The 16,531-nt window shown below is 45.5% G+C and overlaps 1 protein-coding gene across 1 annotated transcript in view; it reads left to right on the forward strand.

Moving 5' to 3' along the window:
* The window catches only part of CDON (cell adhesion associated, oncogene regulated), an 80,728-nt gene extending 65,484 nt beyond the window's left edge, over positions 1–15,244 (forward strand). The window contains exons 15-20 of the mRNA XM_006775052.2: positions 154–276; positions 4,064–4,285; positions 6,333–6,613; positions 9,512–9,591; positions 12,045–12,319; positions 13,220–15,244. Of these exons, the coding sequence (XP_006775115.1) occupies positions 154–276; positions 4,064–4,285; positions 6,333–6,613; positions 9,512–9,591; positions 12,045–12,319; positions 13,220–13,383 (1,145 nt within the window). The 3' untranslated portion in view covers positions 13,384–15,244. The remainder of the gene's footprint in view (positions 1–153; positions 277–4,063; positions 4,286–6,332; positions 6,614–9,511; positions 9,592–12,044; positions 12,320–13,219) is intronic.
* The last annotated feature ends 1,287 nt before the right edge of the window (positions 15,245–16,531 follow it).

A 16,531-nucleotide genomic window follows, 5' to 3' on the forward strand; every position in this document is an offset into this window, starting at 1 on the left:
AAATACTATGAACAAGTACATTTTCATCATACAGACTGGCTATATGGTAATGGATGCTGCTCCCACCTCATTTTGAAATTATTAAGTAATTATCTTGACAGAATCACTGAGGTTGTATGACACGTAAAGCTTGTCTCTTATCTTTCTTTCTAGGTTCAAAGCAATGGCACACGATTGGGCATCTGCAGCCAGAAACCTCCTATGACATTAAAATGCAGTGCTTCAACGAAGGAGGAGAGAGCGAGTTTAGTAATGTGATGATCTGTGAGACTAAAGGTAAGGGACGGGTGAGGATTTGTGCTTTTTCCAAACTCTGGATTATTCCTTCGGACTATTGATATGTTTACCGAAGGAAACTTCTGCTTTGGGCCTTTTTCTCGGTGCATTCAGTTAGACTGTCCAAACAGAAGGGATACTATGTTGGCTAGAGCACTTGTCTAAAAAATAATTCACATAAATATCCATAACATTTATTAATTTCTCTGTCACTCTAAGCCACTTCTTTTCTCTTCTCCATCAAGAGAACAGAAATATTTGCTGACGAGAGAGAGAGAGAGAGAGAGAAACATCGATGTATGAGAGAAATATCCATTGACTGCCTCCCAAAATGCCCCAACTGAATATCAAACCCACAACCTAGGTACGTGCCCTGACCAGAATCAAACCTGAGACCTTTTTGGTGTGCCGGATGATGCTCAACCAACTAAACATGCCTCTTTGTGCAATTTTTATTGTTTTAAATGTATTTTTATTGATTTCAGAGAGTTAGGGAGAGAGAGATAGAAACATCAGTGAGAGAGAATCATTGATCAGTTGCCTCCTGCACGCCCCCTACTGGGGATCAAGCCCAAAACCTGGGCATGTGCCCTTGACCAGAATCAAACCCAGGACCCTTCAGTCTGCAGGCCAACACTCTATCCACTGAGCCAAACCAGCTAGGACTTGGTGCTATTTTTAAGAACCAAGGGAAACTTCCCAGAATCCTCTAGTTCAGTGGTTCTCAACCTTGGTTGCAATTAGAATCACTGGGGAATCTTCTTAAAATCCTGATTTCTGGGTCTCATCCTCTGGAAATTCTGGTTCTTTGTTACTAATGTTGTGGCCCCACCCCATAACAAAGAAACAGAATTTCTGGAGGATGAAGCCCAGAAATCAGGATTTTAAAAAGATTCCCAGGTGATTCTAATGTGCAGCCAAGGCTGAGAACCACTGCTCTAGTTGATCCTTCCCCCTCGGGTCTCATTGGCCAGACCTCAGTCACATGCCCCTATCATTCCTGGGGTGGTTGATGGATCAGGATCTACTCCATCCAGAGTTCTGGGGTGTTCAGCGGACACCTAAACAGAGTTGGGGGCCTGCCTGCATGGGAGAAGGAGGCTCGGCAGCCTTTAGCATCTGTACAGGTGATGTTATTACCCCAATTTAAATGAAGATAATAGAAGGGGTCAAAAAGACTGACTCAGTTCCATCTTTTATTTCTAAATCACGTCTTCCTGCTGCAAAACACATATACTGAGTCAACATTTAAACATATATATGCATAGACCTTCAGATTTACCTTGAATTTTATTTGGTGAGCACAGATTTAAGTGCCTTCTTGTATGAGGCACTCTGATGTGTTATTGGGCACTTCTTATCCGCCTCTAGAATGCTGTAATGCTCAGAGGAAAGTTACATAAAAATGGAATTTATCATTTCTGTTCCCCAGACATTTAGGAATCTAGCCACACAAAACATAACACATAGCCAGCAATGTAATAACTGTTGTTTAAATAGGATGATAGTATAGCTGTGTCTGCAATAGCATCTCGCACTCATTGACTTCACTGGGGAGTAAGAGGTCCTCCCTGCAGACTTTCAGATCAGCGCGAAAAGAAAGAATTCTTTTTAAAGTGAAGTTGCTGTTTTTTAATCCTCACCTAAGGACAGAGAGAGAGAGAGAGAGAGAGAGAGGAGAGAGAGACATTGGTTGCCTTCTGCATATGCCTTGACTGGGAATCGAACCCGCAACCCATTTATGTGCCCTGACTGGTCAGCCTTTTGGTGCACAGGATGGCACTTTAACCAACTGAGTCACTCTGGCTGGGCTGAAAAAACATCTTTCCTTTTGGTGCACAGGATGGCACTTCAACCAACCGAGTCACTCTGGCTGGGCTGAAAAAACATCTTTAAAATGTTAACTGTTCGCTGAAACCGGTGTGGCTCAGTGGATAGAGCGTCGGCTTGCGGACTGAAAGGTCCCAGGTTTGATTCCAGTCAGGGGCATGTACCTGGGTTGCGGGCACATCCCCCCAGTGGGGGATGTGCAGGAGGCAGCTGATCGATGTCTCTCTCATCGATGTTTCTAGCTCTCTATCTCTCTCCCTTCCTCTCTGTAAAAAATCAATAAAATATATTTTAAAAAAAAGATACTTTGTTAAAAAAAAATGTTAACTGTTCGTGTTGAATGACTTTCTACAATGTATTGCGATTCCTAGCCTGTTTAAATAGAACATGTTCTATACAAATGCACCTTTTAAAGAAATGACTCTAAGTTCTGAGCACTGATCATCTTATCCTCAGTAATTCAGGAAGGTTTTCAGGAATGACAGGTGCTTGAAGACTCCCATTCCCCACCCTCAGAGATCATCGACTGGCAGGATTCGTCCATGGTTCTTTGCTTCTCTCCGTTTTTGGTGACTGTGTCCCAGGAGCTTCATGTGTTTCATGCCACCTTTCTTATTTCACATTCTGAGCTGCCTCTGAGTGATGTCCATGGGTCTGTCTGACTCACCCTCTGCCACCAAAGTTTTTAACTTTAACAAGAGGTTGGCAACCAGATCATTAAGCTTGGTAGAATTATGAATAAATTAAGGGCAAATAAAGAGTGAATAAACCGGAAGGACTTCCCTATGAGTAATCCTGATCTTTATTGTAGAGTCTGGAACATCCATTCTGCCTTAGAAACTTGTTTGTTTTCTTTAGAATCGGCAGGGACCTGAGAATTGTTTGATCCAACATACCATTTTCCTTTCGAGTCTCTGCCAATCATTCAGCTAGCTCTCCGCGATGGAGAGCTCTCCCCTTCGCAAGGTGGCCTCTCCTTTACCACCCCCGGCTCTGTTCTGTCTGTTAATGTTGCTAGAATATTGAACTCCGATATAAGGTGGAAGTTGATTTTTTAAAAGACCACTCTGCTCATATGGGCCATTAGGTGGCATAACATGGCATGTGGTGTCATAAGTAATACTCATACAGAATTGAACACCATGTGCCACCTTTAAGGCTCTGTTCTAAGTGCTTTATGTGGGCTGACTCGTTCACTCTTCATTACAGCCTGTGATGGAGCTGTTCTTATCCCCTTTTCCCACGTGCAGGAGGTTAAAGCCAGGCAGCTGAGGGCAAGTGGTGGGCGGGATCTAGACCTAGCCAGTCACTGCCAGTCACTGAGCCCACTGCCTTTCCACGACCTTTAAGGCATTAAGAGCATGTTGTTTGGGGACAGAGAAAAATGGGGTTTGAGTCTCACCTGTGGTTAGCTTTCGTTCTCACGGTGATACCAGTGAGCTAGGTAAAAGTACTGTACTGACGTGGACTCCAAACGGCTTTGGTGTTGGAATCCTTTATATTTATGTGTGAGGTTGTTGGGATTGTATGTAATTGTTCTTATAGTTCAAAGTCATATCTTCTAATACTCATCACATGGCAGAGGCATAAAATATGTAATTCAGCCCTAAGTATACCCGATAGAAAGGAGTTTTTATCCCATCCATAGTTGAAATACTTTTATTTCAACTCTTCGGGAGTCTTCTGAACGTGTGAATTGGGCAGATAACCAGGAGTTCGGGTCATACCAAGCGCGTATGTTTTCTGATGTCTGTTTTCTCTAGAATGTGTGGACCAAATCTTTGGCGCACCAGATTTTTGAAACTCTTGAGTCCTCTTTATAACTCATTGGTGGTCAGATCATCTCAGTAACAAGTATAAACAGACCGGCTAAGCTCCTAGCCAGACCTCCTGCAGAGAGTAAACCGTCATAGTCTGTATTCACCCTGACATCATGTTTTCCTTCTATCGCACCCAGTGAAACGCGTTCCCGGAGCTTCGGAGGATCCTGGCAGAGACCTGAGCACCCCTCCCAGTGCCTTAGGAGGCGGAGGCAACGTGGGGCCTGCAGCCAGCCCGGCCAGGAGCAGCGACATGCTGTACCTGGTGGTGGGCTGTGTGCTGGGCGTCATGGTCCTCATCCTCATGGTCTTCATCGCCATGTGCCTGTGGAAGAACCGCCAGCAGAACACCACGCAGAGTAAGGCATTCCCAGTAGTTTCGTCTGCTTGTTTGAAGAAGATGGGGGGGAAAATACAGTCAGAATAAATACTGACTTTTCACAGTTCTGTGTATTAGTGTCATGGCATAAAATCCACTAGCTCCTCTTCAGTCAGAGGTGACTTTAAAACTGTTAGTTGTCAACAGAGTAAGTGGAGCATCAGATTAAATTGCCCGGTAGATATAACAGCAAAGCCAAAGCTAAGCTGGGCTCTGAGCAAAGAGCTGACTCCGCGCTGGGAGAGCCTGGCTTTGTCAGACCAGCAGAGGGGACGAGTGCTTGAATCAGGAGCTCTGTGGTGGCTGCAGGAGCGCCTCCAGGCTGTACACACCTTGTCAACAGGGAAGGGAAGAGGCATGATGGGAAGGAAGGGAGTGAAGACTTCTCTAAGTTACTGTCCCTGAATGACAGTTTAAGATAACACGGCCCTGTTTTGGTACCTGTTATACCAAAACTACTCAAGTGCATCCCTCCCCTAATGCATCTAGTAAGAGGAGGGCTTAAGCTAGGTCAGGGATGGCACTGTATTTAAACACATGATCTAGAACTCTTTTCCCTTTTCTTCCCCCAGTTCTGTTCCTGTCTGTCCTGTTCCCCCAGCTGTTCAGGGTCACCAGAGACTTCATCTTTGGTGGGAGGCAGTTTTTTGGTTTCCCCTTTGGCCCAAGAGTAAGAGAATGACAGAAAAGCAAAGGAGGACACCAGTGGTGACAGGCACTTCTGGCTTCTGTCAGCCACCTCCCACATACTCCCCTTTGTCGTCGACAGCTCAGGGGGAAAAGGGAGTTAATTGGCCTGGTGCCTTCCAGGAGATAGGCATGGAGGGAGGTGGTGGTGATGATGGAACCAGACTGAAAGGCTTGGAGAGCGTTTCATTGGGTCTTTTTCTAAATGGTGTTAATGTCATTGACCTTAATTGCTGAGGTTGTGCTGAATTATTAAATGGAAAGTCATGATTGGGTTGCCTGGACAAGACTAATCTGGTTAAAGTCATTTTTGTGTGACTTGATAATGTTTAAAGATGGACATTTAAAGTAGTAATGTTGATGCAGTCATTCATTCAAAAGGTCATCATGGACTGTGTTCTGTGTGCCTGGCACTGGTAGACATGGTGATAGAGGTAAATCGATGAAGCGTGGTCTCTGCCCCCTCAGCTTAGCGTTTCCTGGGGAAGAGAAGCAGGCAGACTCTCACCACACGCCTCTTCGAGCTCAGCGAGATGAGGGGGGACCTCACCCAGCCGGGCACTCGCACGGCTGTAGCATTAGCAGAACTCTGACAGCAAACCCTGCACAGTTCAGGTGCTGTGCTTGCTAAGGGATATTGTACTTTTTCTAAAGGAACCTGGCAGGTGTGCCTCTGGAAATCAGAATTGTGAGACCGTTGTTACATGGTTTTAATATAAGAAAGTGGGATAATTAGCCTTTTGCCTTTAATACTCCGCAATTTCCTAAGCGCCTAAAATAACCAAGGAACTATATGGATAGTTAGTAAATACATACACAACTCCATCCTTCTTCTTAAAAATGTTATTTATTGCTATCCTGAAATATCCTGCCTATAGTTAGCCTTCTGTTGTTTTATACCATTTCTTTCCGTACTTTGAAGTATAGGGCACTTAGTGTTGCCATTACTGGGATAGTTTCAGCCTGCTCAATTCAGTAATTGTCTTTTTTGTCCTCTTTTCCTCCCTTCCTTCCTTCTTCCCTCCCTCCCTCCCTCCCTTCCTCCCTCCCTTCCTTCCTTCCTCATTTTATTCTTTTGAGTAACTGCTCCCTGGTTAATTCCTCTTCTCATTAACAGAGTCATAATTAACTCAGTTCCTAGATGCTTGCACAGGTAAAGGGACCGGCAGCAGTGACTTCACTGGAGCAGAGCTCACAAGCAGGCTCTCACTGAGCACTTGCAGAGTGTCTTCTTTTCGTGTGTTTGCAGTTTCTTAATGGTTTTGTTAATACAGCTTCCTAAGCAAGAAGGTCATCCTTTTCAGTATCTTTTTTTCTTCTTTTTTGTTCTTTCTTGACAGAATACGACCCACCAGGATATCTGTACCAAGGCTCGGACATCAATGGGCAGATGGTGGAATACGCCCCCCTGCCCGGCACCACCCGGATAAACAGAAATGTGCACGGGAGCTTCCTAAGCAGCGGGGGTCTCGGCAACGGCTGCTCCCACCTTCACCACAAGGTCCCTAACGGGGTCCGTGGGCCCGTGAACGGGAGCTTAAACGGAGGGCATTACCCTGGGCACACGAGCTCTCTAGCCAGGACACGTGTGGACTTTGAACAGCCTCATCATCTAGTGAATGTAAGAGACCCAATTAGAAATGACGCTGTCCCTGTCCCCCCCACCCCGGTGCCCAGGTACAAGAGCAGGTGGGCATGCTGGCTCTTTTCACTGTGGGAACCTCACTGGTTCCCTGGAATGGAACTAGTATGTATCCCTGGCAACCCCTCGATCCAGCGTAATCTTTGTAAGATTTCTATTATCAGGTCATAGATATATTCGCCAATTTGGGTGATATTTTTAGATGATTTCGCACTGAAAGTAGAACATGTAGCAAATAAATGGAAGTTATTCTTGAGATGAAATGGAAAAATCATTGGGTGAAGGCTGGTCCAGATCCTTTAAATTTGACTCAAAGCAAAGCCTGAGAACTCTCATCCCTGGAGGAGTCTGGCCGATCATGACACTGAGTAAAGGGCGGGGCAGGCATTGGAGGCACCAGCAAAGGCACAGCACACGCGCTGTCTTAGAGGCACGGCAGCTCCCCTCCTGTTGTTGGCGTGTAGGACCCAGTGTGGCCAGATTTCCTGCTTTTGCAAAGCACCTGCAAGTACAGGTGAAATTGTCAGGTGTTTTTTAAATGTTTTTATTGATTTCTGAGAGAGGAGGGAAGAGGGAGAGAGAGACAGAAACATCGCTGACTAAAGAGAATCATTGATCAGCTGCCTCCTGCACGCCCCTTACAGGGGATTGAGCTGCAACCCTGATGGGGAAGCGAACTGCGAACTCTTGGTTCATGAGTCAATGCTCAACCACTCAACCACGTCAGTTGGGCATAGTTGCCAGACTGTTTACATGTTGGAAATTCATTCCAGTTTTTAAAGTCAGGCAGTTGGGCATAGTTGCCAGACTGTTGACATGTTGGAAATTCATTCCAGTTTTTAAAGTCATTGCATGGCCACGCGGAACATGTCTACAGGCCACCAGACTGACTGCTAACACATTGTGATTCTTTAGTTTCTTTTGCCCAATGTGTGGTAGTCTTGATGCCTGCATTTCACAGTGTTAATATTCTGAGCCACAAGAGGGGATAAAGCTTTAAAACCACTGTAATTCAGGAATAACTAGCTGATACAGTTCACCTTTTGAAATGGGAACAGAATGAGTAGAATATCTTAGATGTATTTTGGTTACAGAGGGTCTCTGCACCAGGACGGTTGACTTACTACGTGGTTTGGATACGCATCCATATTATTTTTCAACCAAAGAGATTATTTTAGTTTATCAAATTTAAGCTTTTGTCACTGTTCTGATTACAGATAAGTTTGCCGTGACCCACAATATGCTAAAATTTGAAGAAATTTTTTTATCGTTGACTTTTATAAAGATTTATTAAATATTTGGAGGATAAAGCAATGACATATATTTATATTTTAAAGCTGGGAAGCTCGTGGCTGTCATGTGACCTAGCTTTAGTATGTTGTAGAAAAAATACCTTATTTGCTTTACTGCATCTCATTACCAAAAGAGAACAATGATCTCATTATTTCGTGTGGAAAGACATGGCCTATATTCAGACTCCCTAAACTTTTTTTGTCACCATTCCTAATCCAAACTATGCACATTGTCCAAGAAACCGAAGGAGAGAACATTGAAGTCTGAGCAGCACATGCTATTTCCATAGGAGGAAAAATGAGTCTGATGTTTTCTTAGTATTTGAACATAGTCCTTTGGTTTTTTGAACAATGAATTGCTATTTCATATAAATAATAGTCACCCCACTAGGTGTAAAATTGTAGAGGTTATCACCTGTGATTTTAACTCATTTGTTTTCTTGTTCTGCTCTTCTGGGTGGAAGGCAGTCTGGCAATTTAAAAAATGATGGTCATCATAAAATCATTAATTCACTTTAATATGGTTAGTGATTCAAGTAAGTACCTTCCCCTGTAGATTGCTGACTTGATTGTCTGAAGCTTTTAAGTTTAAGCCCAGGGGCTGAATATGGCCTTGGAATATTCTTTCTCTCAGTGTTTTCTTAAAAGTTCCTGTTGCTAGTTGGATCAAGAATATTGAGAGAAATTTTCAGTGTTTTTGGTTTGCTCGGATTCTGGCTGTTGGTATGAGCTGAGTGGAAATGGAAAGTATTCTGGGAAAAACAATTGCCTGAACTTTTCCTAACCTTGAAGGCCTGCTCCGAGCCCTGGTGCCGCAACAGCCTCGCCCACCCTTATCAAGTTCCCTCCTGCTGTCGCTCCTCTGCGAGCAGAATTCTGACTCTGACCGTGAGGCTGCTTCAGTTCTTAACTCAGTTTTTAGGAACTCTTGCCATTGTACATGTCAAGTGAACATTTGACAATGAGGTATGTGTTAATCTGGGCATTTTTCTTAATTGCTGGGCAGTTTGCGCCAAAAGCAACATCAAAATATTAATAGTCCCCTCCAAGTCATTGCTGGCTGAGAATCTGCTCCATCTGGAAAAACATAACATGTTCTAAGCCGTAGTGTAGTCAAGTGAACAGACCCACTAGGAATAATTACAGGAAAATGAGGATGGGTTATCTTATGACATCATCCAGGCGTTTCCCCTGTTTCTCCAGCTGGTATCACGTGCAGCTCTTCCGCGGCTGCTGGGGGTGAAAATGACTCGAAGGTTAGAACGTACAGTGTGTTGTGGGCTCATTAGGTTTGTAACACTGAGGGGAAGTGACTAACCTCCATTTATTTGCCTCCTTCCAGTACAAAAATACATGGGAAACATGGCAGCTAAGTTTTTGGAGTGGCTTTAATATTGTGCAGAACTCCTTTGTGAATATAGGCGAGCAGTGGTCAGCGTAGCATTGCTTAGGGAGTCGGTTAAAATAGGCCCTGTATCCATGGACTGCTGGCCTGGCTTTTGTATTTGTGAGTACTAAGGTAGTGGTCGATGGCCCCTTCAGCCCTGTTTCTTCTTTTCTTTTCCCTGTACTTGGTCCTGACCAGGGTGGTGGAATGTACACAGCAGTACCTCAGACTGAGCCGGTGGAGTGCGTCACCTGTCGAAATTGCTGGAATAACAATAGGTAGGTTGATATGTATTTGCACAGGTTGTTGTGAGTAGATGTTTGACTCCTTTTATTTTCTCCCTTTAGCAAACAAGTTCTTCAAATTTTACCTAAGATGTAAAACTCTGAATAAGGGAGGCTGTTACAATTTTTTTTACCCCTGTTTTACAGTTTTTATCTTTCTGTGCTTTGGTTTCTTTAGCAATACTGACAATATTAAAAACTTTGTTTCTAAGGTATTAAAAGGTTTGAGGTTTTTGAAATCTTTAAATTAGAGTCATTCTCTTTGTACAGACTTTATCTTTCCTCACCTGTTATTTTCACTCTGTGTTATAGGGTGTTTCTATTCTGTGTTATGATGAGAGTATGCGTGATTATTAGGGAAAACCACTGTGTGTATAGTAATGCTTTTTCATAGTTATATTACTGAAATTGATGTTTCTCTTTATCTCTCTCCTTCCTTCTCTCTAAAAAAAAATAAATCAATAAAAAAGCATATCCCCAGGTGAGGATTAGAAAAACAAAGACATGAGTAATTGGTTGATGAGGCAGTCTGAGAAGGAGGTGTCAGGGACGGTGTCCAGGTGGCGGTGCCACGACCTAGCTGGGAATCGCTGTATGAGATGGGGAGAGACTGCTTGCCCCTCGGCATAACTTGGGAATCATCCTGTCAGACGCCCGTCAGGCCTCATCACACTCACGTTACCCGGGCAGCTCTCCTAAGACCTGGAGGGGTCTCGCTGCGGGCCTTTTCCATGCGGAGTCTTTCTTGCTCTGTACCGGCCCCTCTATACTCTCTTCTCTGCCTTCTTAGGGTGACACTTAAATGCATTCTTGGAGCAGACTTGTAAGAAAAAATCATTGTCACCCACAGACCCTGGATCATCCCTCTGTTTGAATAATAAACTTAGGAAATGTTGCCCTTACTGTCTAAACTGGAGTGTTGACTTGAAATTTCCAGAACAGGTAGGAGGGGGTGTGCGGAGCCACCTGTGGAGTTTAATTTGATTCTAGGGCTTGGGGCACATTGTGAATGACTACCTCACTGTGTCCAGTTCATCTGACCCTTTTCAGTGTTCAGAGTCATATGTAATAAGTAGCTTACTGTGTTACCTAATAGCATACCCAATAAGCTTTTCCAGGCTCCAGTCCCCTACACTAAAGACTTAGTTAGAAACCCTGTGCAAAATGGGCATTTCAAGAGTTAAACAGATTTCAGTCAAATAAGAACTTTCTACCCTTCTTCTCTCCTCTCCTCAATTCCAACGGCATCAGTGCAGTTCTGGATATGTAATCAAATGGGGTTTGTCAGCTGCTTGGCGAGTTTAATAGGAAGGAATTGGCATTAAATCTGGTCTGTTTACCATCAGTCTTGATAATTGGTAGAGAGAGGACACTGATGAAATTCACAGATGAATGAACTGAGAGGTCCCATCAGGAAGGAACAAGAAATTAAGGGTCCTAGAGAGATTAGAAATGGACAGGAAGTAGCCAAGTAAAGATCAGCTTGGAAAAATGTATATATCCCATCTGGGAAAAAAGTACAAGCTATACATGGCCGAGTCTTCATTATCTTATGTCAACAGAAACAGACCCTGAGGTAACTCAGATGTCACAATAAGCAGACAGTGACTTTAAAGCAGCTATCAAAAATGCATTCAAGGATTTAAAGGAAGATGTACACACATGAATTCACATATGGGAATTTTTGTCTGTGAAATAGAAACTGTAAAAAAGAAGGCCAAATGGAAATTCCAAAGCAGAAAACTGCAATAACTGGAATGGGCTTGTCATCAGATTAGAAACAGTAGAAGAAAGAGTCATGAACTAGAAGATCAATAGAAATTAGGAGGTCTGAAGAATGGAAAGAAAAACAAAACAAGTGTCTTAGATGAAGACCAGAAATAAAAGTGTGGCAGAATTGAAGTGAATTCTGCAAAGAAAAAAATTGAAAAAGAAACAAAATCTAGATTTTGAATATCTAATCCTTATAGGCTTTGATTCAGTAGTGTTTCTTCCAAGGGTGAGAGGGAACCTGTTATCAGACTTTGAAGAAATATATTTTCCTTGGTTTGCATAAGGTCATTTCTCTTAGGGGGACATCAGTTGCTTAGCTTTAAGTCCCCTCCCCCCATTCTTCCAGTGGCTCCTGGCCTTTTCCTGCTGTGCCCTGTGTTCAGGAGCCAGTTATGAATTAGGAAACAACTTCTGACAGTGGACTGAGGCCAAGGAGGCATCAGATGAGGTTCCATTCCTAAGTGGTTTGTCTGCCTCTTGATTTATTCTCCCGTTGTATTCCACTTTCACTGTTATTTCTGAGTTTTTGATGTATCAGGTCATAGTAAAGACTTTAGTTATTTTTAAGCACCAGCCTCTTAAGAATCTGGGATACACATGATATTTCAAAATCCATGTATTTTAATTGTCGATTCCTCCAGACAAAATTGTTCCTTTTGGTTTATACCCTGTAGGTGTTTCACCAAAACGAACGGCACTTTCAGCAGCAGCCCCCTTTCTGTGGTCCCAGTGGCAGCGCCTTGTGCTCAGGACGGTTTGGAAATGAAGCCCCTCAGTCACACGAAGATGCCTGCCTGTCAGGCTTCCACACCCCCCCACGGTGGCCCGTCACCTGGAGAGAGCATCGGGGACGAGGTGGCAGCAAGACCTGCTCCGCATACGTGCTGTCAGGACAGCAGGAGCGAGGTCACCTCTGAGTCCACGGAGGATGCAGCGGGATGCCACAGAGGTACAGGGAGGCATCATACAACCAAAGCTTCTAGATCAGTGGTTCTCAACCTGTGGGTCGCGACCCTTTGGGGGTTGAACGACCCTTTCACAGGGGTCGCCTAAGACCATCGGAAAACACATATATAATTACATATTGTTTTTGTGATTAATCACTATGCTTTAATTATGTTCAATTTGTAACAATGAAAATACATCCTACATATCAGATATTTACATGACGATACATAACAGTAGCAAAATTACAGTTATGAAGTAGCAACAAAAACAATTTTATGGTTGGGGGTCACACAACATGAGGAACTGTATTAAAGGGTCGTGGCATTAGGAAGGTTGAGAACCACTGTTCTAGACGGTCTTCACGTAGCTATGGATACGGGAAGGTGACACAGATGTGTTCTCTCTGTGACCACTCACATCTTCTTTAAAAGACTGGGTGGGGTGTTGGATACTTCCAGAAAAGCTGACTAGGTAGATTTTGAAGTTTTGTTATTATTCACCTTCTTCAGCTCAGGCTGTCAGTTCCATTACATCTTGGAAAAGAAACCCAAATAGGCTTTGATTCCGTTTGCACCTGGACCAAAGGATGCCTTTTGTGGTCTTGCACCTTGGGTTCATTTGAGTTGATCCTGGAGTTGTAGCTCTTATGTACAGTGGTTTTTTGGGGGCTTTTAAGGGTTTTTGCCTTAGCCCTGAGGTGAACTGTATGACTGCTCGTCAGAGCTCAACTTTATTTTAAACCTTTTATACCTTTTGTCTCCCTCACATTCAAACTAAACATAGCTGGGCTCTGCTTTTGCTCATTATTCTTTCTTTATTGCTCAAAGTAACGTGTTGAGACTGCTTTGTGAAAACCAGCCTTTATGATTTCACGGTGCTCCCAAATCTTTGTGTTTTTCAGGAGACAGCTGTGTCCATTCAGAAACAGAGAACACAATTTTAAGTTGGAATCCTCTTATCTTGCCACCTGCTTCAAAGGACTGTACTGAAAAGACAACATGGTCTCCTCCTGGCATTCCTTTAGACAGCCCCGCTGGGGTCCTTCAGCAGCCCCAGGAGACCTGAGGATGTGCCCGGGACTCATCAGGTTCCCACTCCAGCCAGTCACTGCACAGAACAGGCCTGGGAATGGACTGTGTGAAGGACATTAATTCAAATCAGAGAAAAAGCATTATTTATTTTTGTAGCAGTAATGTCATATGAATGTATCTTAAAATGTGTGCCCTTTTATATTATTTATGCCTGAAAATTTTCCCTCCCCCCCTCAGTAGGAAACAACCCAGTTTTGCATAGTGTTCGATCATCTCAGCATTCCATGTTTCCCAAGCACCTCAGTGCCCGTCAGAGCGCCTCCTGCAAGGCCCCGGCCTATGGGCTGCCTCAGCTGAGAGGGCGTTGCAGACCGCCTGAAGTTTTCAGGTGGGAAGCTGTCCTTCGACATTGTCTACTCAGACTTTCAGAGAACATTCTGAAGCAACCACAGTTGTAACCTGCTGTTTACAATAGCACATCTCATGATCGCCGTGAGTGCCTTCCCCAAAGTGACAGCTGAGCCGTGGACTCTCTGCACGTGGGCACAGTTATGTCCGCCTTCCGGGCACTGACCATGCAGTGTCCTGGGGAGGGCTGAGGCGTGGCTGGGCTGTCGCAGGGCAGTCTGCCCACAGAAGGCAGCCAGGGCAGAGAAGGCCGCCCAGCCCTACGGCTTTAAACTTGCGTGTGTCTATAAAATGGTCACGGGGGCCTCTTGTTGAGTGTTCTAAGAGTAGGAACCAAATGAGACTTTAATGGATGACTTTAGGAGAATGATTTACATTTTAAGGAGAAAGGGGCGGGTTTCAGGGAGTCCCCTTGGCAGCAGCTCTTGTTAGTGTAGGATTGTGCTCACGATGCTGCTCCACCCGAAATCGTCCTCTCACTCCCAGCATGGGCGACACCTGGGCAGGGTGGCTGTTAGAAAAGGCTTCACATGGAGGGTGAGGAGGGTATGGTTTGAAATCCCCTGACTTTTTTCAGAATCGTGTCAGTAAACTGGCACCTAAGCTTTGGGTAGCAGAGCTGCCCATCAGTTATGCTGCCCAAGTGGCAGGGCGTCCTCAGCTGCCAGTGGAGGCTTTTCCTCTCCGCCCCTGTAAACACACACAGAGCCCTGGGTGTCGAGGCGCCAAGCCCAGCTCTAATGGATCATCGCTCCTTTGGGGAATGTGCGTCTCTTCGGGGAAAAAAACAGAATAATTCTCTTTCAAGTCTAGCAGTTTCAGCAGTCAGTGAAAAAAAGGTAGTTCCCCAGAAATTACAGTGACACAGACTAGAATACTATGCTAATCTACTGTCTATACGAGTGCGTCATAGTCCCTCACACGTTTATATGTTTTATAAATAGAACTTTGGTGAAATGTGCTGTCGCAGCCGAGTCACTCAGCAAGAGTCCCTCGAGGAAGTGTAAGGCACAGCACTTCGCGGCCAGGTGTCAGGGGCGCCCCGGCAGCGAGCTCCCTGCCCCGGAGCCCACGGCTGCACCGTCCAGGATTCCTTCACGTTGCACAGATGCAGTTAGCTTTGGAGGGAGGGCTGCGTCCCGACGGCTGTGGACCACGTCATGGGACACGAGGAAGCCTGCGCCGCGGCTGCCAGTCGAGCTGCAGCAGCAAGTGGAGGAGACCGGGGCACAGCTCTTAGAAGGTGGTCGTTTCACACCAGGAAGCAGGTGTGGGCCCAGGCCCAGGTCCTGAACGGCTTTGAGAGATGGAGTTTGGACATGGGACCTGCCCGCCGGGAAGGAAGACAACTTTACCTTCAGGGCAGCCTCATTGCGGACGCCTTATTTATATGATTAGTGACGCTGTTTTAAGTGTTATCCCTTTATTGTATTTTATTTATAAAAATGCCTTTATATATGGAGATATATAAATATAAATATAACTATCTATATAATTGCCTGTATGTTTAGGAGTTCTGAGTCCTCCCTGACCATGAGCTGTTTGTTCTGAACTGCCGTGCCCCGCGCAGTCCCCGAAGCTGGTTCTGCCTGGTGTCACTTCTCCAGGAAGCCCAGGGACACGGCCCACAGCGGGAGGTGGCATCCCCGTCTGTGGGCACCGGGCACCGGGCTGGAGCTCATTACCGCTGTCTCGCCACCCTCACAGCAAACCCACAAAGTAGGTGTGGAAGCCCACAGGCCTCGCAGCGAGCCGCAGCGCCCGCACGTGAGCCCGGCTGAGGTGGAGCCGTAACCCGAGCCCCTTGCACTTTTCCACGCCGCGTTCCAAACCACTGTGGTTCCCTCATCAGTGGAACCCGTCCAACCCACGTGCTCCCGTCTGCCTGCCGCCGCCCTCACAGCCAGGGAAGCTGCCTCTGCCCACGTGGGGCGTGGGGCCCAGCTCCCAGAGTCCACTCTCTCCCTCTGATCCCCCCGCCCCCCACCTCCCCTGTCCCCCACCAGAATCTGATCTTCGCTTGGCTTAGTGACACTAGTGGTTCAGGCTTCTTCCTGTTCCTTTGCCTAGAATTCTCTGTGATTCTTCGTTTTAGCATTAAACTTCCCCATTTCTGTTACATCATTTCACTCTCTCCTTTCCCCCTGTTTTCTCGTTCAGGCACTGGTAGTCTGGTGACAGGTGACAGGCTGGTGGTGTACGGGGTGTAAGTTAAACTGCAAGGTTTTTTTTTTAAAATATATTTTATTGATTTTTTACAGAGAGGAAGGGAGAGAGATGGAGAGTCAGAAACATCGATGAGAGAGAAACATCGATCAGCTGCCTCCTGCACGTCCCCCACTGAGGACGTGGACGTGGTCTTTTCAAACATTTCTCCCCGCCTGTTGTTTCTGTTGAATGAGTCTGGAGGCCAGAGCGTCCTGGACAGCGAGCAGACCGTGTCTGTGCCGGACCCCCTTCCAGCTGCGGAGCGGCTAAGGGGTCCCCGTTACGGTGGGACCCACCTGCGTTGCTGTCTGCTAGAGCACTGACTTGGAGGTGCCTGTGTTTGTATCCCGTTGGAAAGTATGTTCTGTTTCCCTGAAAAACTGTGACAGCCTGTCTGAGATTGTACATATTTTAAAGGATGTCGCTTGGACAGGTTCTATTGGTGGGTATGATTTTATATTAAAAGAGAATGCTGCTTCCATGGAGACCGCGGTGCAGGGGCCTCAGCTGCTCCCTGTGTGTATAAAGCTGCTGTAGCTCTGTTGCGGGGGGGGGGGGGGGGCTTT

Source organism: Myotis davidii, unplaced genomic scaffold, assembly GCF_000327345.1.
Source record: "Myotis davidii unplaced genomic scaffold, ASM32734v1 scaffold148, whole genome shotgun sequence".
Lineage (NCBI taxonomy): Eukaryota > Metazoa > Chordata > Mammalia > Chiroptera > Vespertilionidae > Myotis > Myotis davidii.